The 17,457-nt window shown below is 35.6% G+C and overlaps 1 protein-coding gene across 4 annotated transcripts in view; it reads right to left on the bottom strand.

Moving 5' to 3' along the window:
* LRBA (LPS responsive beige-like anchor protein) overlaps positions 1-17,457 on the bottom strand; it is a 748,688-nt gene that overhangs the window by 207,433 nt on the left and 523,798 nt on the right. For all 4 annotated transcript variants that reach the window (XM_022599722.3, XM_022599721.3, XM_022599723.3 and 1 more), the window contains 2 exons: positions 17,232-17,334; positions 6,081-6,196 (listed from right to left, as the gene is read on the bottom strand). In XM_022599722.3, coding sequence (XP_022455430.1) covers positions 6,081-6,196; positions 17,232-17,334 — 219 coding nt within the window. The remainder of the gene's footprint in view (positions 1-6,080; positions 6,197-17,231; positions 17,335-17,457) is intronic.

The raw sequence follows: 17,457 nt of genomic DNA, 5'->3' as shown, positions 1-17,457 counted from the left end.
AGGTGAGATCTCTCATGTTCTTTTGTATTTCTGCAGTGCCAGTTGCTACTTCTCCTTTATCATTTCTAATTCTATTGATTTGAGTCTTCTCCATTTTTTTCTTGATGCATCTGGCTAATGGTTTATCAATTTTTTTATCTTCTCAAAGAACCAGCTTTTAATTGATCTTTGTTATTGTTTCATTCATTTCTTTTTCATTTATTTCTGATCTGATCTTTATGATTTCTTTCCTTCTGCTATCTTTGGGGTTTTTTTGTTCTTCTTTCTCTAATTGCTTTAGGTGTAAGGTTAAGGTTGTTTATTTAAGATGTTTGTTTCTTGAGGTAGGATTTTATTGCTATAAACTTACCTCTTAGAACTGCTTTTGCTGCATCCCATAGGTTTTGGGTTGTCGTGTTTTCTTTGTCATTTGTTTCTAGGTATATTTTGATTTCCTCTTTGATTTCTTCAGTGATCTCTTGGTTATTAAGTAGTGTATTGTTTAGCCTCCATGTCTTGGTAATTTTTACAGATTTTTTCCTATAATTGATATCTAGTCTCATAGTATTGTGGTTGGAAAAGATATGTGATATGATTTCAATCTTCTTAAATTTACCAAGGCTTGATCTGTGACCTGAGATATGATCTATCCTGGAGAATGTTCCACGAGCACTTGAGAAGAAAGTGTATTCTGTTGTTTTTTGATGGAATGTCCTATAAATATCAATTAACTTCATCTTGTTTCATGTATCATTTAACGCTTGTGTTTCCTTATTTATTTTCATTTTGGGTGATCTGTCCATTGGTGAAAGTGGGGTGTTCAAGTCCCCTACTATCATTTTGTTATTGTCGATTTCCCTTTTATGGCTGTTAGCATTTGCCTTATGTATTGAGGTGCTCCTATGTTGGGTGGATAAATATTTACAATTGTTATATCTTCTTCTTGGATTGATCCCTTGATCGTTATGCAGTGTCCTTCTCTGTCTCTTGTAATAGTCTTTATTTTAAAGTCTATATTGTCTGATATGAGAATTGCTACTCCAGCTTTCTTTTGATTTCCATTTGCATGGAATATCTTTTTCCATCCCCTCACTTTCAGTTTTTATGTGTCCCTAGGTATGAAGTGGGTCTCTTGTAGGCAGCATATATACGGGCCTTATTTTTGTATCCATTCAGCCAGTCTATGTCTTTTGGTGGGAGCATTTAATCCATTTACATTTAAGGTAATTATTGATATGTAGGCTCCTATTACCATTTTCTTAATTGTTTTGGGTTTGTTATTGTAGGTCTTTTCCTTCTCTTGTGTTTCCTGCCTAGAGAAGTTCCTTTAGCTTTTACTGTAAAGCTGGCTTGGTGGTGTTGAATTCTCTTAGCTTTTGCATGTCTGTAAAGGTTTTAATTTCTCCGTTGAATCTGAATGAGATCCTTGCTGTGTAGAGTAATCTTGGTTGTAGGTTTTTCTCTTTCATTACTTTACATATGTCTTGCCACTCCCTTCTGGCTGCAGAGTTTCTGCTGAAAGATCAGCTGTTAACCTTATGGGGATTCCCTTGTATGTTATTTGTTGTTTTTCCCTTGCCAATTATAATATTTTTTTCTTTGTATTTAATTTTTGATAGTTTGATTAGTATGTGTATTGGTGTGTTTTTCCTTGGATTTATCCTGTATGGGACTCTCTGCGCTTCCTGGACTTGATTGACTATTTCCTTTCCCATATTAGGAAGTTTTTAACTTCAAATATCTCTGCAAATATTTTCTCAGTCCCTTCCTTTTTCTCTTTTTCTTCCAGGACCCCTATAGTTCGAATGTTGGTATGTTTAATGTTGTCCCAGAGGTCTCTAAGACTGTCTCAATTCTTTTCATTCTTTTTTCTTTATTCTGCTCTGCAGTAGTTATTTCCACTATTTTACCTTCTACATCACTTATCCGTTCTTCTGCCTCAGTTATTCTGCTATTGTTTCCTTGTAGAGAATTTTTAATTTCATTTATTGTGCTGTTCATCATTGTCTGTTTGCTCTTTAGTTCTTCTAGGTCCTTGTTAAACGTTTCTTGTATTTTCTCCATTCTATTTCTACGATTTTGGGTCATCTATCATTACTCTGAATTCTTTTTCAGGTAGACTGTCTATTTCCTCTTCATTTGTTTGGTCTGGTGGGTTTTTACCTTGCTCCTTCATCTGCTGTGTGTTCCTCTGTCTTCTTATTTTGCTTAACTTACTGTGCTTGGGGTCTCCTTTTCGCAGGCTGCAGGTTCGTAGCTCCCGTTGTTTTTGGTGTGTGCTCCCAATGGCTAAGGTTGGTTCAGTGGGTTGTGTAGGCTTCCTGGTGGAAGGGACTAGTGCCTGTGTTGTGGTGGATGAGGCTGAATCCTGTCTTTCTGTTGGGCAGGACCCCAACTGGTGGTGTGTTTTGGGGTGTCTGTGACCTTATGAATTTAGACAGCCTCTCTGCTAATGGGTGGGGTTGTATTCCTGTCTTGCTAGTTGTTTGGCTTAGGGTGTCCAGCACTGTAGCTTGCTGGTTGTTGAGTGGAGCTGGGTCTTAGCTTTGAGATGGAGATCTCTGGGAGAGCTTTCACCGTTTGGTATCACATGGAGCCGGGATGTCTCTGGTGGACCAATGTCCTGAACTCGGCTCTCCCACCTCAGAGGCACAGGCCTGACACCCAGTCGGAGCACCAAGACCCTCTCTGAATACTGTTACCTCCTCAGAAAGCTCAATACCAGGGTGTATGGAGCTTTCACAGAGGGTCTCAGCAAGCAGGCAGTCCTGTGATACCAGATTAGCAAACGTTCAAAAGCTTGACAGTATACTCTGTTGGCAAGAGTGTGGAGAAACAGTCCCTCTTTTGCATTGCTAGTGAGAATGCAAAAGGGAATAACCAACAACAACTTTGTCAATATGTCTTCATCAACCAAATGAGCAATGCCAATGTAGGACCCAGGACCACTCGCTCCGTGGAAGAATCCCAGGTTCAGGCAGGGGACAGGCATAGTGCTGGTAATATCTGGATATTGCTTGACACTTTACAGACTGTTCTCAATGAATTTGCCTTCTCTGCTGAGCTTCAAAGCTTCCAAGATCTTGGCAGCTGGGAAGTGAAAGGCAGAGGGAGGGAGCGTGGGGCAGGAGCAGCTTCTGGGCATGTGCCCATGGGAGTGGCTGCCTGAGAGACCTGGGAGCAGAGGGTAAATAGTTCCCTGATTGGACGGAGCAGAGCAAGGACTACAACCTGATTTGATGCTTTTAACATTTTATTTCACTGTATTCATCATGGGCTTGAGGTCTATTAGAGTAACAGAGTTCTTCCTTGATTGACCTGGAAATAGTCTTAGGAAACATGAATAACTAGGACAATTTTAATTCAGAAGTATTTATGTCATTACATATTTCTGTCAATTTTAACTTCTCCCAGAAAAAAATAACCAAACTTAAACAGCAAAAAACAGTCTATTTTGATGTCTCCATTCTCTCACATTTTCCTGATTGAGATGTTAGTAAACAGTAAAATCCTCTTCTTAGCCTATCTGCTTAAATAATCAAGTTTATTGTATCTACGAAAAAAAGAGTACGCACCTGCTCACTGTAAACAGACTTTTATTAAGTAAGTTAAATTCAATATTTAGTTACTGAACGCCTAGTGACTGTCTTTTGGGAAATGTGTCAGGTATCATGAGAACCTATACGTATCACAGATAACACTGTAAAAGAAATATTAAATAACATGAGACTCCACCCCAGCCTCTAGTGTATGTAAAAACCATCCAAAACAAATTATTGATTCTATTCTTTAAAGAGAATATACAGGGGATATATTTAAAAGACACTATAGGCACACTAGAAGTTATTTGAGAGTAGACCATTTCATAAATGCTGTCCATAATTATTACACTGCATTCAATTTAGGTGTTCATTGATTTATCATGTACAAAAGATGCCCATTTAAACTTGTTACATAAGTTTCCTGTCTCTCATTATTACTTAAAAATCCTTTCAGTCTCTAGTTATACAATCCCTACTAAATTCCACATAACTGTTCAAACCTTCTTTATTCCTTTCCCTCAATGGACCCTCAGATGACTATCTTCCTAACTGATGAATCTTAGACTTTTTCAGTGTAAGCCCTGAACTTCCAATTCTTCGTACTATGCCCTCTCTTCTCCACTTTTCCAACAGTGTCTTTATTCTCTGGGAGATATGATTCTTCCACCTGAGCTCTTGAACAGGTCTCCCTCATAATGTGAATTGTTACTTTTCCTCTCTCTTCCTCTTTCATAGTTACTCTCCACTGCCTTAACTCACCCTCTCTTTACTATTACACAAGAAAACTGTAATCTACATCTAATATTCTCGTTTAATCTCAAACCATTCAGTCCTTATAATCAAACTATTTTGCTTGTTTTGCAAATAAACCCCTAGGGACTTCCCTGGTGGCATAGTGGATAAGACTCAGCACTCCCAATGCAGGGGGCCTGGGTTCGATCCCTGGTCAGGGAATTAGATCCCATATGCATGCTGCAACTAAGGGTTCTCATGCCACAACTAAGGAGCCAGCCTGCCGCAACTAAGACCTGGCACAACCAAATAAATAAAATAAATATTTAAAAAAAGAAAGAAAGAAAACAAACCCCTATAAAGTAACCCGTAAGTCCTGAGATGTTAAAGCCAAAGGCATGGGCTGTACTCACTCTTAATTCTCCCTTACCTCTCCATCACATCTAATACAGTGGCCAAGGCCTTTCTCCCTTTCCCCTTGTATCTCAAGACATTTGCTTCACCTTAGTTCTCCTACTAAGTCTATAAACTCTGGGGTCAGTCATTCTCTTCTCTTCTTTAATAACTTTCCCTTTTTCTTTTTGTTATGCTCAAGTGCATTCCCCAGACCTTACCTCACTGTTTTCTATATCACCTGGCTTGGTAATCTCAACTCTCTCTCTTGGTGATTTCCTCTCTATGCAGATGAAATCCAATGTCCTATCTCTAAGCTCCAAATACCCTCACTTAACCTATACTCCAACAATTCTTTTTGATATCTTATCTTGGATGTCTTGCTAGCACAGGAAAATCATCTTTCTCTAGATCAATTTTTTGACTTCTCCCTTTAATTGCACCACCATTTTCCTCATGATTTAGAGCAGAAGCCTGGAAGTCTTTTCTGACACATCTTTCTCATTTAATCCCAACATTCAGTCGGCTGCATGGCAAATGGTTTGTACCTTGTAAATTCTTGTGTTATCTTTTTTTGTTTGTTTAATTATTTATTTTTGGCTGCATTGGGTCTTTGTTGCTGCGCACAAACTTTCTCTAGTTGCGGTGAACGGGGGCTACTCTTTGTGTGGTGTGCGGGCTTCTCATTGCGGTGGCTTCTCTTGTTGTGGAGCACAGGCTCTAAGTGGGTGGGCTTCAGTAGTTGCGGCACGTAGCCTCAGTAGTTGTGGCTCATGGGCTCTAGAGCACAGGCTCAGTAGTTGTGGCACATGGGCTTAGTTGCTCCGCGGCATGTGGGATCTTCCAGGACCAGGGATCGAACCCGTGTCCCTTGCACTGGCAGGCAGATTCTCAACCACTGCGCCACCAGGGAAGCCCAATTCTTGTGTTATCTAATCCTTTGTTTTAATTCCTATTGTCACCTCTCTAATGCAGGCCCTCATTACTTTTTATATGTAATTGCTTCCTAACTTCTGCTCTCTACGTAGATTCTCTGCACCATAATTTATCCTTCATACTGCTTCCAACTTTTCATACAGTTCTGATATTACTCATTTGTTCAAAAACTTTCAAACGTTTCCCTGTAAGTTGACTGCCAATTCCTCAAACTGACAAAAAAATCTTGCATAATGTCTCCAAGTACCTTTCTAGTTTTCTTTTTCATTATACCTTTATGAATATATATTTTATGTACACGCAAAAACACACACACACACATACTATACCATTAATTGTTCTTTAGCTATACTGCATTTCTTCCCATCTTTGTATGCTTGCTTATGCCTTTAGCTTTACATGGAATGACTCTATTTATACAAATACTCAAAATAATCTAATCATATCACTATTAATAATTTATCATTTGAAATACATCAACATGTGAGCTTAAATTACCTGCTATTGTGTTGAGAAACATCAAGTACTCAAAATTTGAAATCTCCCTGTGTTGCCATCGCTGGGTCATATTAGAAGCTTTAAAAAGTTGACGAGGACTAGCTAATGAGATACGCCTGCAAGAAAAAGAATTTGATATAGAATCAAATTAAACTTAAGATTAATTAGATCAATAATAAATCATGACTTCTGTGCTCGTTCAAAATGGCATCTGTATTATTGAGACATTCTATTCATGTTATACTAACGAATGCTAGAGATGTTTCAATCTATAATTAATGGTTAAACGAATGATTTGGATGAGTCACAGGTCTATTACCCATATTCTATTCATCAAGATAAGCTGTCATTACAAAGCCATTATAATATCTAGGCTCCATAAATGTTGATTAATAACAATATGATTAATAATTCACTGCCTTACTGATACAAAAGTAATTATAGTAACTAAGTAATACACATAAAATTGTATTCACATCTTTATCAGTTTAAATAGTCATCTCTTAAAGACAGCATATTTGTACATTGCAAATTTAAACATTATTTTTGTATACCCATTGTAATAGGGGAAAGAGGATCCCAGCTCCTCAGGTGTCCATTCGTGGGTTCAGATAAAGGTAAGGGAAACTATTATTCTTTTATACAGCCTAATAGTAGACCAAGTTTTCTGTTTTCTTAATGTAATGTAAGTAACAAAGGATATAACTGACCAATACTAAGTAGCAGTGGGAAATAGGTGGGAGGATTAATTACTACATTCAGAGCCCAGAATCTCAGAGAAGTATGCTGTCACAGTTCTTCCTCCTACTAAGGACAAGATACATATTTTTTTCAAGCTTTATTTCCAAAGGTATAATTTACGTAACACAAAAGTTACCCTTGTAAGTGTACTATTCAATGATTTTTTAAAGTAAATTTCTAGAGTTGTGCAATTATCACCACATTGTATTCTGGAACATTTTAATCAACACTAAAACTTCCCTTGTGCCTATTTAAATTCCTATTCCTATCCCCAGCTCTAGGCAACTATCAATCTACTTTCTGTTTCTATGAACTAGCCGTTTCTGAACATTTCAGATAAATGGAATCATACATCATGTAATCTTCTGCATCAGGCTTCTTCTACTAACCATAATGTTTTGAGGTTCATCAATGTGGCAGCATGTATGAGCAGTTCATTTCTTTTGACTGTAAATAGTATTCCATTGTATGAATACAGAATATACCACATTTTTAAAATCCATTCACCAGTTGATAGACATTTAAATTATTCCAGTTTTTAGCTATTATGAAAAATGCTACTCAGAACATTCACGTACACGTCGTTGCTGAACATATGGTTGCATTTCTTTTGGGTAGATTCCTAGGAGAGAAATTGCCAGGTTGTCTGTTGACTTAATATTTATCTTTTTGAGAAACTGCCAAATTGTCTTCCATTATACATTCCAACAAACAATGTATGATGTTCCAAATTTTCCACATCTCTGCCAATACTTGCTATCGTATGAAATTTTTATTATAGCCATTCTAGTGAGTGTAAAATGGTATCTTATTATAATTTTAATGTACATTGTTGAACATCTTTTCATGTGTTAATTAGCCATTTGTTTATTTTCTTTGAGGAAATTACTATTCAGATCTTTTTTACCTTAATTGGGTTGCTTCTGTCCTATTATTGAATTGTCAAAGGTCTTCATACATTTTGGATACAAGTCTATCAAATACATGATGTGCAAATATTTCTCAGTCTGTGGCTTACCTTTTCACATACTTAGTGATATATTTAAAGCACAAACATTTTAAATTTTGATTAAATCCGTCTTCTCAATTTTTGTCTTTTATGAATTATGCTTTTCGGTGTCACATGTGAACTCTCTGCCTACTGCAAGATGATAAAGTTTTTATCCTATATTTTATTTGAGAAATTTTTTAGTTTTAGATCTTAAATATAGGTCTATGACACACCTTAATTCTTATGAACAGTGTGTGGTAAGTGTTGAAGTTCATTTTCTTGCATGTGACTATCCAGTCATTACAGTACCATTTGTTTACAGATTACCCTTTCTTCATTGAATTGTGTTGGCACGTTTCTTAAAAAGCCACTGACCATAAATGCAAGGGTTTATTTCTTTATTCTCAATGTAGTTTCATTAATTTATGTGCCTATCCTTGTATAAATAGCACACATTTTGATTACTATGGTTTTATGGTAAGTTTTGAAATCAGATAGTATAAGTTCTGTAATTTTGTTGTTCTTTTTCAAAATTGTTTTGGCAATTCTAGATCCACTGTATTTCAGCTTCTCTATTTCTCCCAGAAAGTGTACTAAATTTTGACAGGAATTGTATTAAGTTTATAGACTGAGAAAGAATTGACATCTTAATCATATTGAACCTTCTGATCCATGAATATGGAATGTCTCCATTTATTGATGTCTGTCTTTACTTTCTAACAGCCGTGTTTTATACTTTTCATTGCAAAAATTGTACATGTCTTTTGTCATCTAGGAATAAAGACATTTCCCTTTCCAATCTGGATGCCTTTGATTTTTCCCTTCCGTTCCTTTCCTATCACACAGGCTTAGCACACATTATATATCAATATAATATTGATAGAAGTGGTGACAATGGAAGACATCCTAGCCTTCCTGACCTTAGAGGAAAAGCATTCAGTCTTTCAACATTAAGTACAGTGTATGTTATGTGGGTTTTTGATGGTTGCTATTTATCTGTTTGTAGAAATTCCCTTATATTTCTAGTCAGTTGAGATTTTCTAGTCATGAATGCATGTTTCATTTTGTCAAATGCTTTTTCTGTGTCTACTGAGATGATCATGTGGGTTTTTTTTTTTTGGTCCTGTATTCTATTAACTTCATGCATAACATTAATTGATTTTCACATTTAAACCAATCTGCATTCCTGTGATAAAACTCACATGGCTACTTTATAATCCTTTTTGTATATTGCTGGATTTGGTTTGATAATATTTTGTAAAGGATTTTTTAATACATGTTCATTAGGGATATTAGTCTACAGTTTTCTCTTGCTAGCTTGTTTTTTCTTGTGATGTCTTTGCCTAGCATTGGTATTAGGGTAAAGATGGCCTCATAGAATGAGCTAGAAAGTGTTTCTTCTTCCTGTGTCTTGAGGATGAGTTTATGAAAGATTGATATCTTTTCTAATTTATCTATTTGATAAGATTCACCAGTAAAGCCATCTGGGCTTTGACTCTTCTTTGTGGGAAGGTTTTTAAATTACTAATTCAATGGACCTGTTATAGGTCTATTCAGAATTTTAATTTCTTCTTGAGTCAGTTTTGACAATTCTGTCTTTCTAGGAATTTACCCATCTCATCTCAATTGTCTTAATTTGTAGGCTGAAGCTGTTCAGGATATTTCCTTCTAATCCTTTTAATTTCTACATGGTAAGCAGTGCAGTCCCTTCTTTCATTTCTGACTTTGGTAATTCATACTATCTCTTTTGTTCATAGTTAGGCAGTTAAAAGAATGTCAATTTTATTGAGATTTTTAAGGAATCAGCTTTTGTTTAATTGATCTTCTTTATTGTTTTTTGTCTGTTTTTCATTGATTTCTGCTCTAATTTTCTTTAGTCATTTTTTCCTACTTGTTTTCCATTTAGCTTCTTCTTCTTTTTCTAGTTTCTAAAGATGGAAGCTTAGGTTACTGATGTTAGGCATTTCTGTATTTCAGATATAGGTATTTAAAGCTATAAAATTTCCCCCTGAATACTACTTTAGCTGCATCCCATAAATTTTGATATGTTATAGCTCTCTTGGATACAGAAACCCAAATCACTGTCCTTCTCTGTACCATTGTAGGAGGAGTTGCTGAGTGCAGAAGTTACCAGAAGCACCAAGGGCTACTCTGAAGAGCTGCAGCAGCATGTCTGGAAACAAAAAAAAAAGGAGCTCCCAAGCCCAGGCACTCTAAATGCAGGGAGGTATGTAGGGGAGAAACTGGTACAGACCATGGAGCAAGAAATAAAAGGAGAAAAAAGCCCTCCTACCACTCCAGTCACCCCCTATGGCCTAACCTCTGCTCATCCTAACCTCATCCATGTACTTCACACCAAGCTTCAAACTGCAAGATAATATGATCTCCTGGTAGCTGTTATAACCTCTTATTATTTATGTGTTAAACTCCTTGATTAGTGTTCCCTTACAGAAAAAAAAAAAAAAAAAGCCTGAATCAAGTGATAGGGTTGGGCAAAACTAGTGAAGAGAAAACTAAAATGATATTGTAGGTAGAAACTTTGGGTTGGTTCAGTATGTTGTTATGGCTTATAACTGGTATTGATGTGTATATGCTTACACTGTCAAGCACTCATAAAGTGTCAGAGAGAATATTCCAGATCAAGAGCTACAGGTAGATGAGTGATAGTAGGATTAATTCTCCTGACATTTGCCAACAGTAGTAGGTCAGGATTTAATCCAAATATCTCTACCTACTCATGTCCTATTGACTGAGAAGTGAGAAGTCTCACACCTAAACCAGAACCAAGAGAGACAGCCCAAAGGCTGCAACAAAATTCAAGGGCCTGCTTGCCAACTAGAACTTGTTGATACTGAATAGACAAACACAACAATCAACCTCTGGCAGCCAAAAACTGCTGTTGCTACATGCAATGGCCTTTTTTCAGTCTACGTCTTACTGATTTTTCATCACATCTTACCTTCTTGAAATACTCTCATTCTTTGGCATCACATTTTCCTGGATCTCCCATTTTTCAAGGCCTTTCTGTTTTTGTTTTGTTTTTCTCTTTCATTTACTTAACATTTAAATGTTGCATTTCCTCAGAATGCAGCCCGCTTTTCTCCTGCCCATTCTATGTCTCTCCCCAGGTGAGTTCACTTCCTCTCAAGGCTTCAAATTTCATCTAAATGGTAATGACTCCCAATTACTACGCTTTTCATTTGCGCTCTAGCCATACCTTCTTATATCTAACTTCCTATTCAACATTTCAGTCTAGACATCTCTCAGGGGTTTCAATTTCAACAGATCTAAAACTAACCTTCTCCTTTTCAGTTCATTCACTTCTGCCCCCCCAACCCCAACCATGGGGGTTATGGGAGGGTAGATGCATACAGGTACTCCTTCTACGGTGTTCCCCATCTCAGTCTGTGCTACTGAGCAGTTCAAGCTGAAACTTGGGGAGACACACTGGATGCCTCCCCTTTTTATCGTCCTCCAAATTTAGCTAATCTCCAAGTCACAGAAATTGTATCTCCTTAAAGTCTCTAAACAAGATGTCTCTCTTCCTGTGATGACCTAGAGGGGAGGGATGGGGGGGCGGGTGGGAGGGAGGCTCAAGAGGGAGGAGATATATGTTTACAAATAGCTGATTCACTTTGCTGTAAAGCAGAAACTAACACAACATTGTAAAGCAATTATACTCCCCCCCCAAAAAAAGATGTCTCTCTTCAATGATACTACATTTCACTTCGATTTCTACAATAAGTTCCCGCCTCCAAACTGACACACTATCTTCCTGAAATCACTAAGTGCCTGTGATACTTGCCTTCCAACATTCCTTAAAACACTGGAAGTTTCAGGGCCTTTACACATGCTATTCACTCTTACAAAGGTTAGCTGATTCCAGTCCTTCAAATCAAAATTTAAAGTCACATAGGAAGACATTTCTGACCATTTTATCCAAAGCACTCCATCTCCACTAACCACTATTAAAATACCTAAAACATCCTTCCTTCACTTACATGGTTTTTTCTTTTATTTACATATTTGTTTAAATGTTTGTGGGCAAGATGATATTTATATTGTATATTACTGGGTGATTGATACACTGTAAGTGCTGAAGATCTATTTAACTGACTGACTTAATAAATTAAGACTTTCAGCTTTCATTAACTGTGGGAAAACATTACAAAGAGTTCCTAAGTATGACAACACATAAAACTCCTTTTAAAATAAACAGATAATCAGTAAGGACTTCCCTGGTGGCTCAGTGCTTAAGAATCCGCCTGCCAATGCAGGGGACACAGGTTCAAGCCTGGTCCGGGAAGATCCCACATGCTGCAGCACAACTAAGCCTGTGCGCCACAGCTACTGAGCCCGCGCTCTAGAGCCCACATGCCGCAACTACTGAAGCCCACGCACCTAGAGCCTGTGCTCTGCAACAAGAGAAGCCACCGTAATGAGAAGCCCGCACACCACAACAAGAGTAGTACCTGCTCACCACAACTAGAGAAAACCCGCGCATAGCAACGAAGACCCAACGTAGCCAATAAATAAATATATCTTTAAAAACAATAGAGAGATAATCAGTAGAATTTTTTATTAAGATAAGGAAATATACTATGCCATTCTGAGCTGCTTCCCCCTGAACCCTGAAATTCCTCATTAAATTATAAAATTATTGAATCAAAAGCTTTACTGGGATTGTAAAGCAACTATGATTAATAAACCAGAAGGGCCTCTTTATGTATCCTGTTTACATAGAAGTTGTAACCTGTTACATGTCCACGAATTTTTTGATATTTTCTCTTCAAGAGGTGGAACTTGATTCTCCTGCCATGGAGCCTGGGCTATATTTAATAACTCACTTGTAACAAATAAGATGTAGCAGAAATGATGGCATGTGACTATCAAGGTCTAGGTCATAAGAAGACACTGGGGCTTCTGTCATTCTCTCTAGGATCACTTGCTCTGGGGAAAGTCATATAGTCACTCAAAAGCAGCCTATGGAGAGGAAGACTTGGTGCAGAACTGAGTCCAACTGCCAATGGGCATGGGAATGCATCCTCTTAGAAAGTCCTCCAGCCTAGGATAACTGCAGCTCCTGCTAATATCCTATTATTTGTTGATTCTACCTCAATCGCATTTGTAATAAGATACTAAAAAAATTGAAATAAACACTAATCAAAATCAACACAAAATTAGGTATGTTAAAAGTAAACTCTAAGTTTCTACTGCTAATACATTTCAATCAATAGAAAAATCCCAGTGTTAACTCTCCTCCTAGTTCTTAAATTAGTTAACTAAATTGTACTGATGAAGCATTAACACCTACCAAGAAAGAAAACAGTTGATGATGGTGCTATTTAAACATAGACAACTGGTAAGCACATAGGAAAGAGAGGTATAACCCCAAACTCTCCCAATTCCCTGTACTGTGAGAGATGCTTTTTGGCATTTTAACATTCAAGTACTTATTAAGTTACTTTGAACAATATAAATACTAGTTATTAAGTCCATATGTATACACAAAGTTAATATTTGAACTCTGATTTACCAGAGGTTAAAGATAAAAGTTTTAATTAACTGTGTTGTATTCAAAATCCTTAATATATGGATTCGATATTTACATCAACAGAGAAAAAATTACAACAAATATGACATAATAAAGCAAAGTCTAATCATTTTTTTCAAAATGATTAAAAATTTTAATCTGATTTATCATACGTGTTAAATAATGGTACATTTGAAAATGGGTATGTAATAAGCACTTTTGTAACTTAGATATTTTAAATACAGAGAGTCTATTTTTCTATGATCTGTGCTGAGATAAAATTTAATATAATAACATTTACTAAACTTAAGTGTGTAGTTTAGTAAGTTTTGAATATACCTATTTCTGTAACCAACCATCATAGGAAGACTCCAAAAAGGTAATTCCTTTGTCCCAGTGTCTGGCTCCTGGCAACCAATGATCTGCTTTCTGTCACTATATGCTTCTGTTTTTTCAACAATTTCATTTAAATAGAATCATATAATTTCACATAATTTTTCAGTCATTTCATCTAAGTAGAATCATAGCCCATGGCTATGATGTACGTAGCCCACGGTACTTAACTTCTTTTACTCAGCACAATGTTTCTGAGAGTCATCCATGTTGTTGCATGTATCAGTACTCAATTCCTTTTTATTTCTGAGTAGTATTTCATTGCATGGATGTAGTGCAATCTATTGATCCATTTACAGTTGCTGGAACTAGAAATGTTTTCAGTTTGGGACTACATGAATAACATTTGCTTACAAGTGAATGTGTGTACATATATTTCATTACTCTTGGTAAACACCTAGGAGTGGAACTGACAGGACATAAATTAAGTGTATATTTAACTTAATAAGAAATCTGGCAAATTTTCCAGAGTGACTATATGAATTTGCATTCCTACTAGCATAGTTTTAGAGCTACTGATACTGTATATTGATTTCACATTCTTTATCTTTTTCTGTTTTTGAAAATCAGGTTTACTGATTTCTTTACATAGCATAAAATTCATCCTTTTTTAGGTATACGATGCAATGAGTTTTGCCAAACAAAGAGAGTTGTGTAACACCACAACAATCAAGACAGGAAATATTTCCATGTTATCAAAAGGTTCCCTCACACCCTCCTTTGTAACTAATCCTCCCTCTTCACCTCCAGTCTCTTGAAACCACTTATCTGATTTCTGTCCAAGTAGTTTTATTTTTTCCAAAAGGTCATATAAATGGAATCACACAGAATGTAATCTTTTGTGTTGCCTTCTTTCATCTAGCATAATACTTTTTAAACTCATCTGCCTTGTTCTGTATTTTAGTAGCTTATTCCTTTTTATTGTTGAGCAGTATATCCTGTTGTATGGTTGAATGTACCATAATTCGTCCATTTACTAGTTGAGGGCCATGTTGGCTATTTCCAATTTTTTGTGACTATGAATATAGCTGCTATAAACATTTGTGAATAGGTCACTACATGAATATACATATTTTCATTTCTCTAGGGTAAATGCCTTTGAGTGAGGCTACTGGGATGTATGGTAAGTGTATGGTTAATTTTATATGACACCACAAAACTGCTGACTTTCCCATCAACAACATGTGAAGTTCCAGTTACTCTGCATTCTTATTAGCTCTTGTTGTTATCAGTTTTCAAAAAGTCATTCTAATAGGTGTGCCATGAGATCACACTGTGGTTTTAACTGGCATTTCCTTGATTACTAATGATGTTTGGCATCATTTCATGTGTTTAATATTTGTATCCTTTGCTGAAATATCTGTTCAAATCTTCTACCTATTTTTTAAAAACAGATTGCTTGTCTTGTAATTACATGTAAGAGTTTCTTATATATCCTGTATATAAATCCTTTGTCACATATAATTTGAATATTTTAACCCAGCCTAGACCATATCGCTTCACTTTCTTAAGAGTGTCTTTCAAAAGCAAATATTTTTAATTTGAAAGGCCAACTGATGATTCTTTAAAAAATCTTATCTAAGAAATATTTGCCTAACTCAAGGTCACAAAGATTTTTCTCCTATGTTTTCTTTAGGAAGTTTTACTTTGGCACTTACATTTAGGATATATTACATTTTGAGTTAATTTGAGTTAATTTATGTTACATTTTGAGTTCATATGTTACATTTTGAGATAAAGGATGAGGTGGGGTTTTTTTGTTTTGTTTTGTTTTGTTTGCATATGGATATGCAATTGTTGATCACCATTTGTTGAAGAAACTATCTTTTCCCATGGACATATCTTGATACCTTTGTTGAAAATCAAATTGACCATTTATGTATGGGCCTATTTCTGGACACTAATATATTCTATTGCTCTATAAGTCTATTTTACAAAACTACCAAACTACACTAGTTAATGTAATTTTATATTAAGTCAAAATCAGATAAAGTCCTCCAACTTTTTCTTTTTCAAAATTGTCTTAGCAATACTAGATATTTGCATTTCCATTTAAATTTACAATCAGCTTTTCAATTTCTTCAAAAGAGCCTTTTAGGATTTTGGATAGGACTGCTTTGAACCTATAGATCTGTTTGGAGAGAACTAACATCTTACTTTTATTGAGTCTTCCAGTTCATGAACATGGTATAGTACAACTTTCAATTTTTAGGTTTTTTTCATTTTCCTAAACGGTGTTTATAGTTTTCAGGGAACAAGACTTAAGAATATATTTTCAAATATATCCAATTTCCAATTGTTCATCGCTAGTATACAGGAATAAAATTATATATGCTACAAAATAGCTAAACTCTTTTATGAGGGTTTTTTCCCCTATTTTTATATATATATATATTTAACATCTTTATTGGAGTATAATTGCTTTACAATGTTGTGTTAGTTTCTGCTGTATAACTAAGTTCATCAGCTATATGTATACATATATCCCCATATCCGCTCCCTCTTGTGTCTCCCTCCCACCCTCCCTATCCCACCCTTCTAAGTGGTCACAAAGCACCGAGCTGATCTCCCTGTGCTATGCAGCTGCTTCCCACTACCTATCTATTTTACATTTGTTGTTTATGAGTTCTAATAGCTTTTCTTCTTTTTAAAAATTTTGCAGTTTCCCTGGTAATTTCACATTAAGTCATGTATATATACTGATAAAGGCAGTTTTATTTCTTCCTTTTCAATCAAGATGGTCTTTAGTTTCCTTTTCCTGGTAATGCCTTTTTGTAGATTTGGAATTCAGGTAATGCTGGCCTCACAGAATTACTTGGGAAACTTATCCTTCTTTTCTATTATCTGTAAGAGTTTTCCCAGAAATTATATTACTTCTTCATTAAACATTTGATAGAATTTGCCAGTGAAACCATTTGAGTTAGGAATTTTCTCTGTTAGAAGATTTTAAGCTACGAATTCAATTTCCTCTGTAGAGTTATTAAAGTTATCCATTTTCGTTAGTGAGATTTGACAGTTTGTCTCTTTCATGGAATCTGCCCATTTCATCTAAGTTGTCTAAGTGGCACAACTTTATTCATAATATTTCCTTATATTTTAAAAAATATCTATAGGATCTGTACTGATACCCCTTCTTTCATTCTGATATTGGCAATTTGTATCTTCTTTTTTTCAGAAGTCTGGTATAGATATTTATTACCCTTATTAACCTTTTCAGAGAAACAATTTTTCATTGCATTGATTTTTCTTTATTGTTTTTCTTTTCCTTTTCATTGATGTTCTGCCTTTGTTTGTTATTTTTTTTTCAGATTAGTTTAATTTACATTTGTTCCTCTTTTTCTAGTTTCTTCAGACATTAGTTCAGTTGACTCAAAACAGTACACTAATAATCATCATTTACAATGAAGCATAAAACAGGTCATACATTTCAAAACAAATTAGAACAAATATTAATATAGATTATTTTCCATATTTTTCACATATAAAACAGCACCTGGTTTGAAGCAATCCAAAACTGGTTCCAATACCAACACGAGGTAGATAGTTAACCACTTTCTTTACTGTTGCAGGGTCTGGGAAGTTGAACATTATAGCAACTAGGAAAAATAATTTTTTAAAGTTAGAATGAAATATGATTTTCTTTCTGGAAAACTGACTTCTTGGTCCAATAAAATGTTTACTCTTAGTTCAGGTATCTTTTAAATAGAATTCTTACTGTA

The sequence above is a fragment of the Delphinapterus leucas genome, chromosome 5 (genome assembly GCF_059928025.1).
Source record: "Delphinapterus leucas isolate spDelLeu-1000000601 "Yukka" chromosome 5, BTC_Dleu_Yukka2, whole genome shotgun sequence".
Classification (NCBI taxonomy): domain Eukaryota; kingdom Metazoa; phylum Chordata; class Mammalia; order Artiodactyla; family Monodontidae; genus Delphinapterus; species Delphinapterus leucas.
The sequence above is the reverse complement of the archived record's forward strand: the minus strand, read 5'-3'. Positions and strand labels throughout refer to the sequence as shown.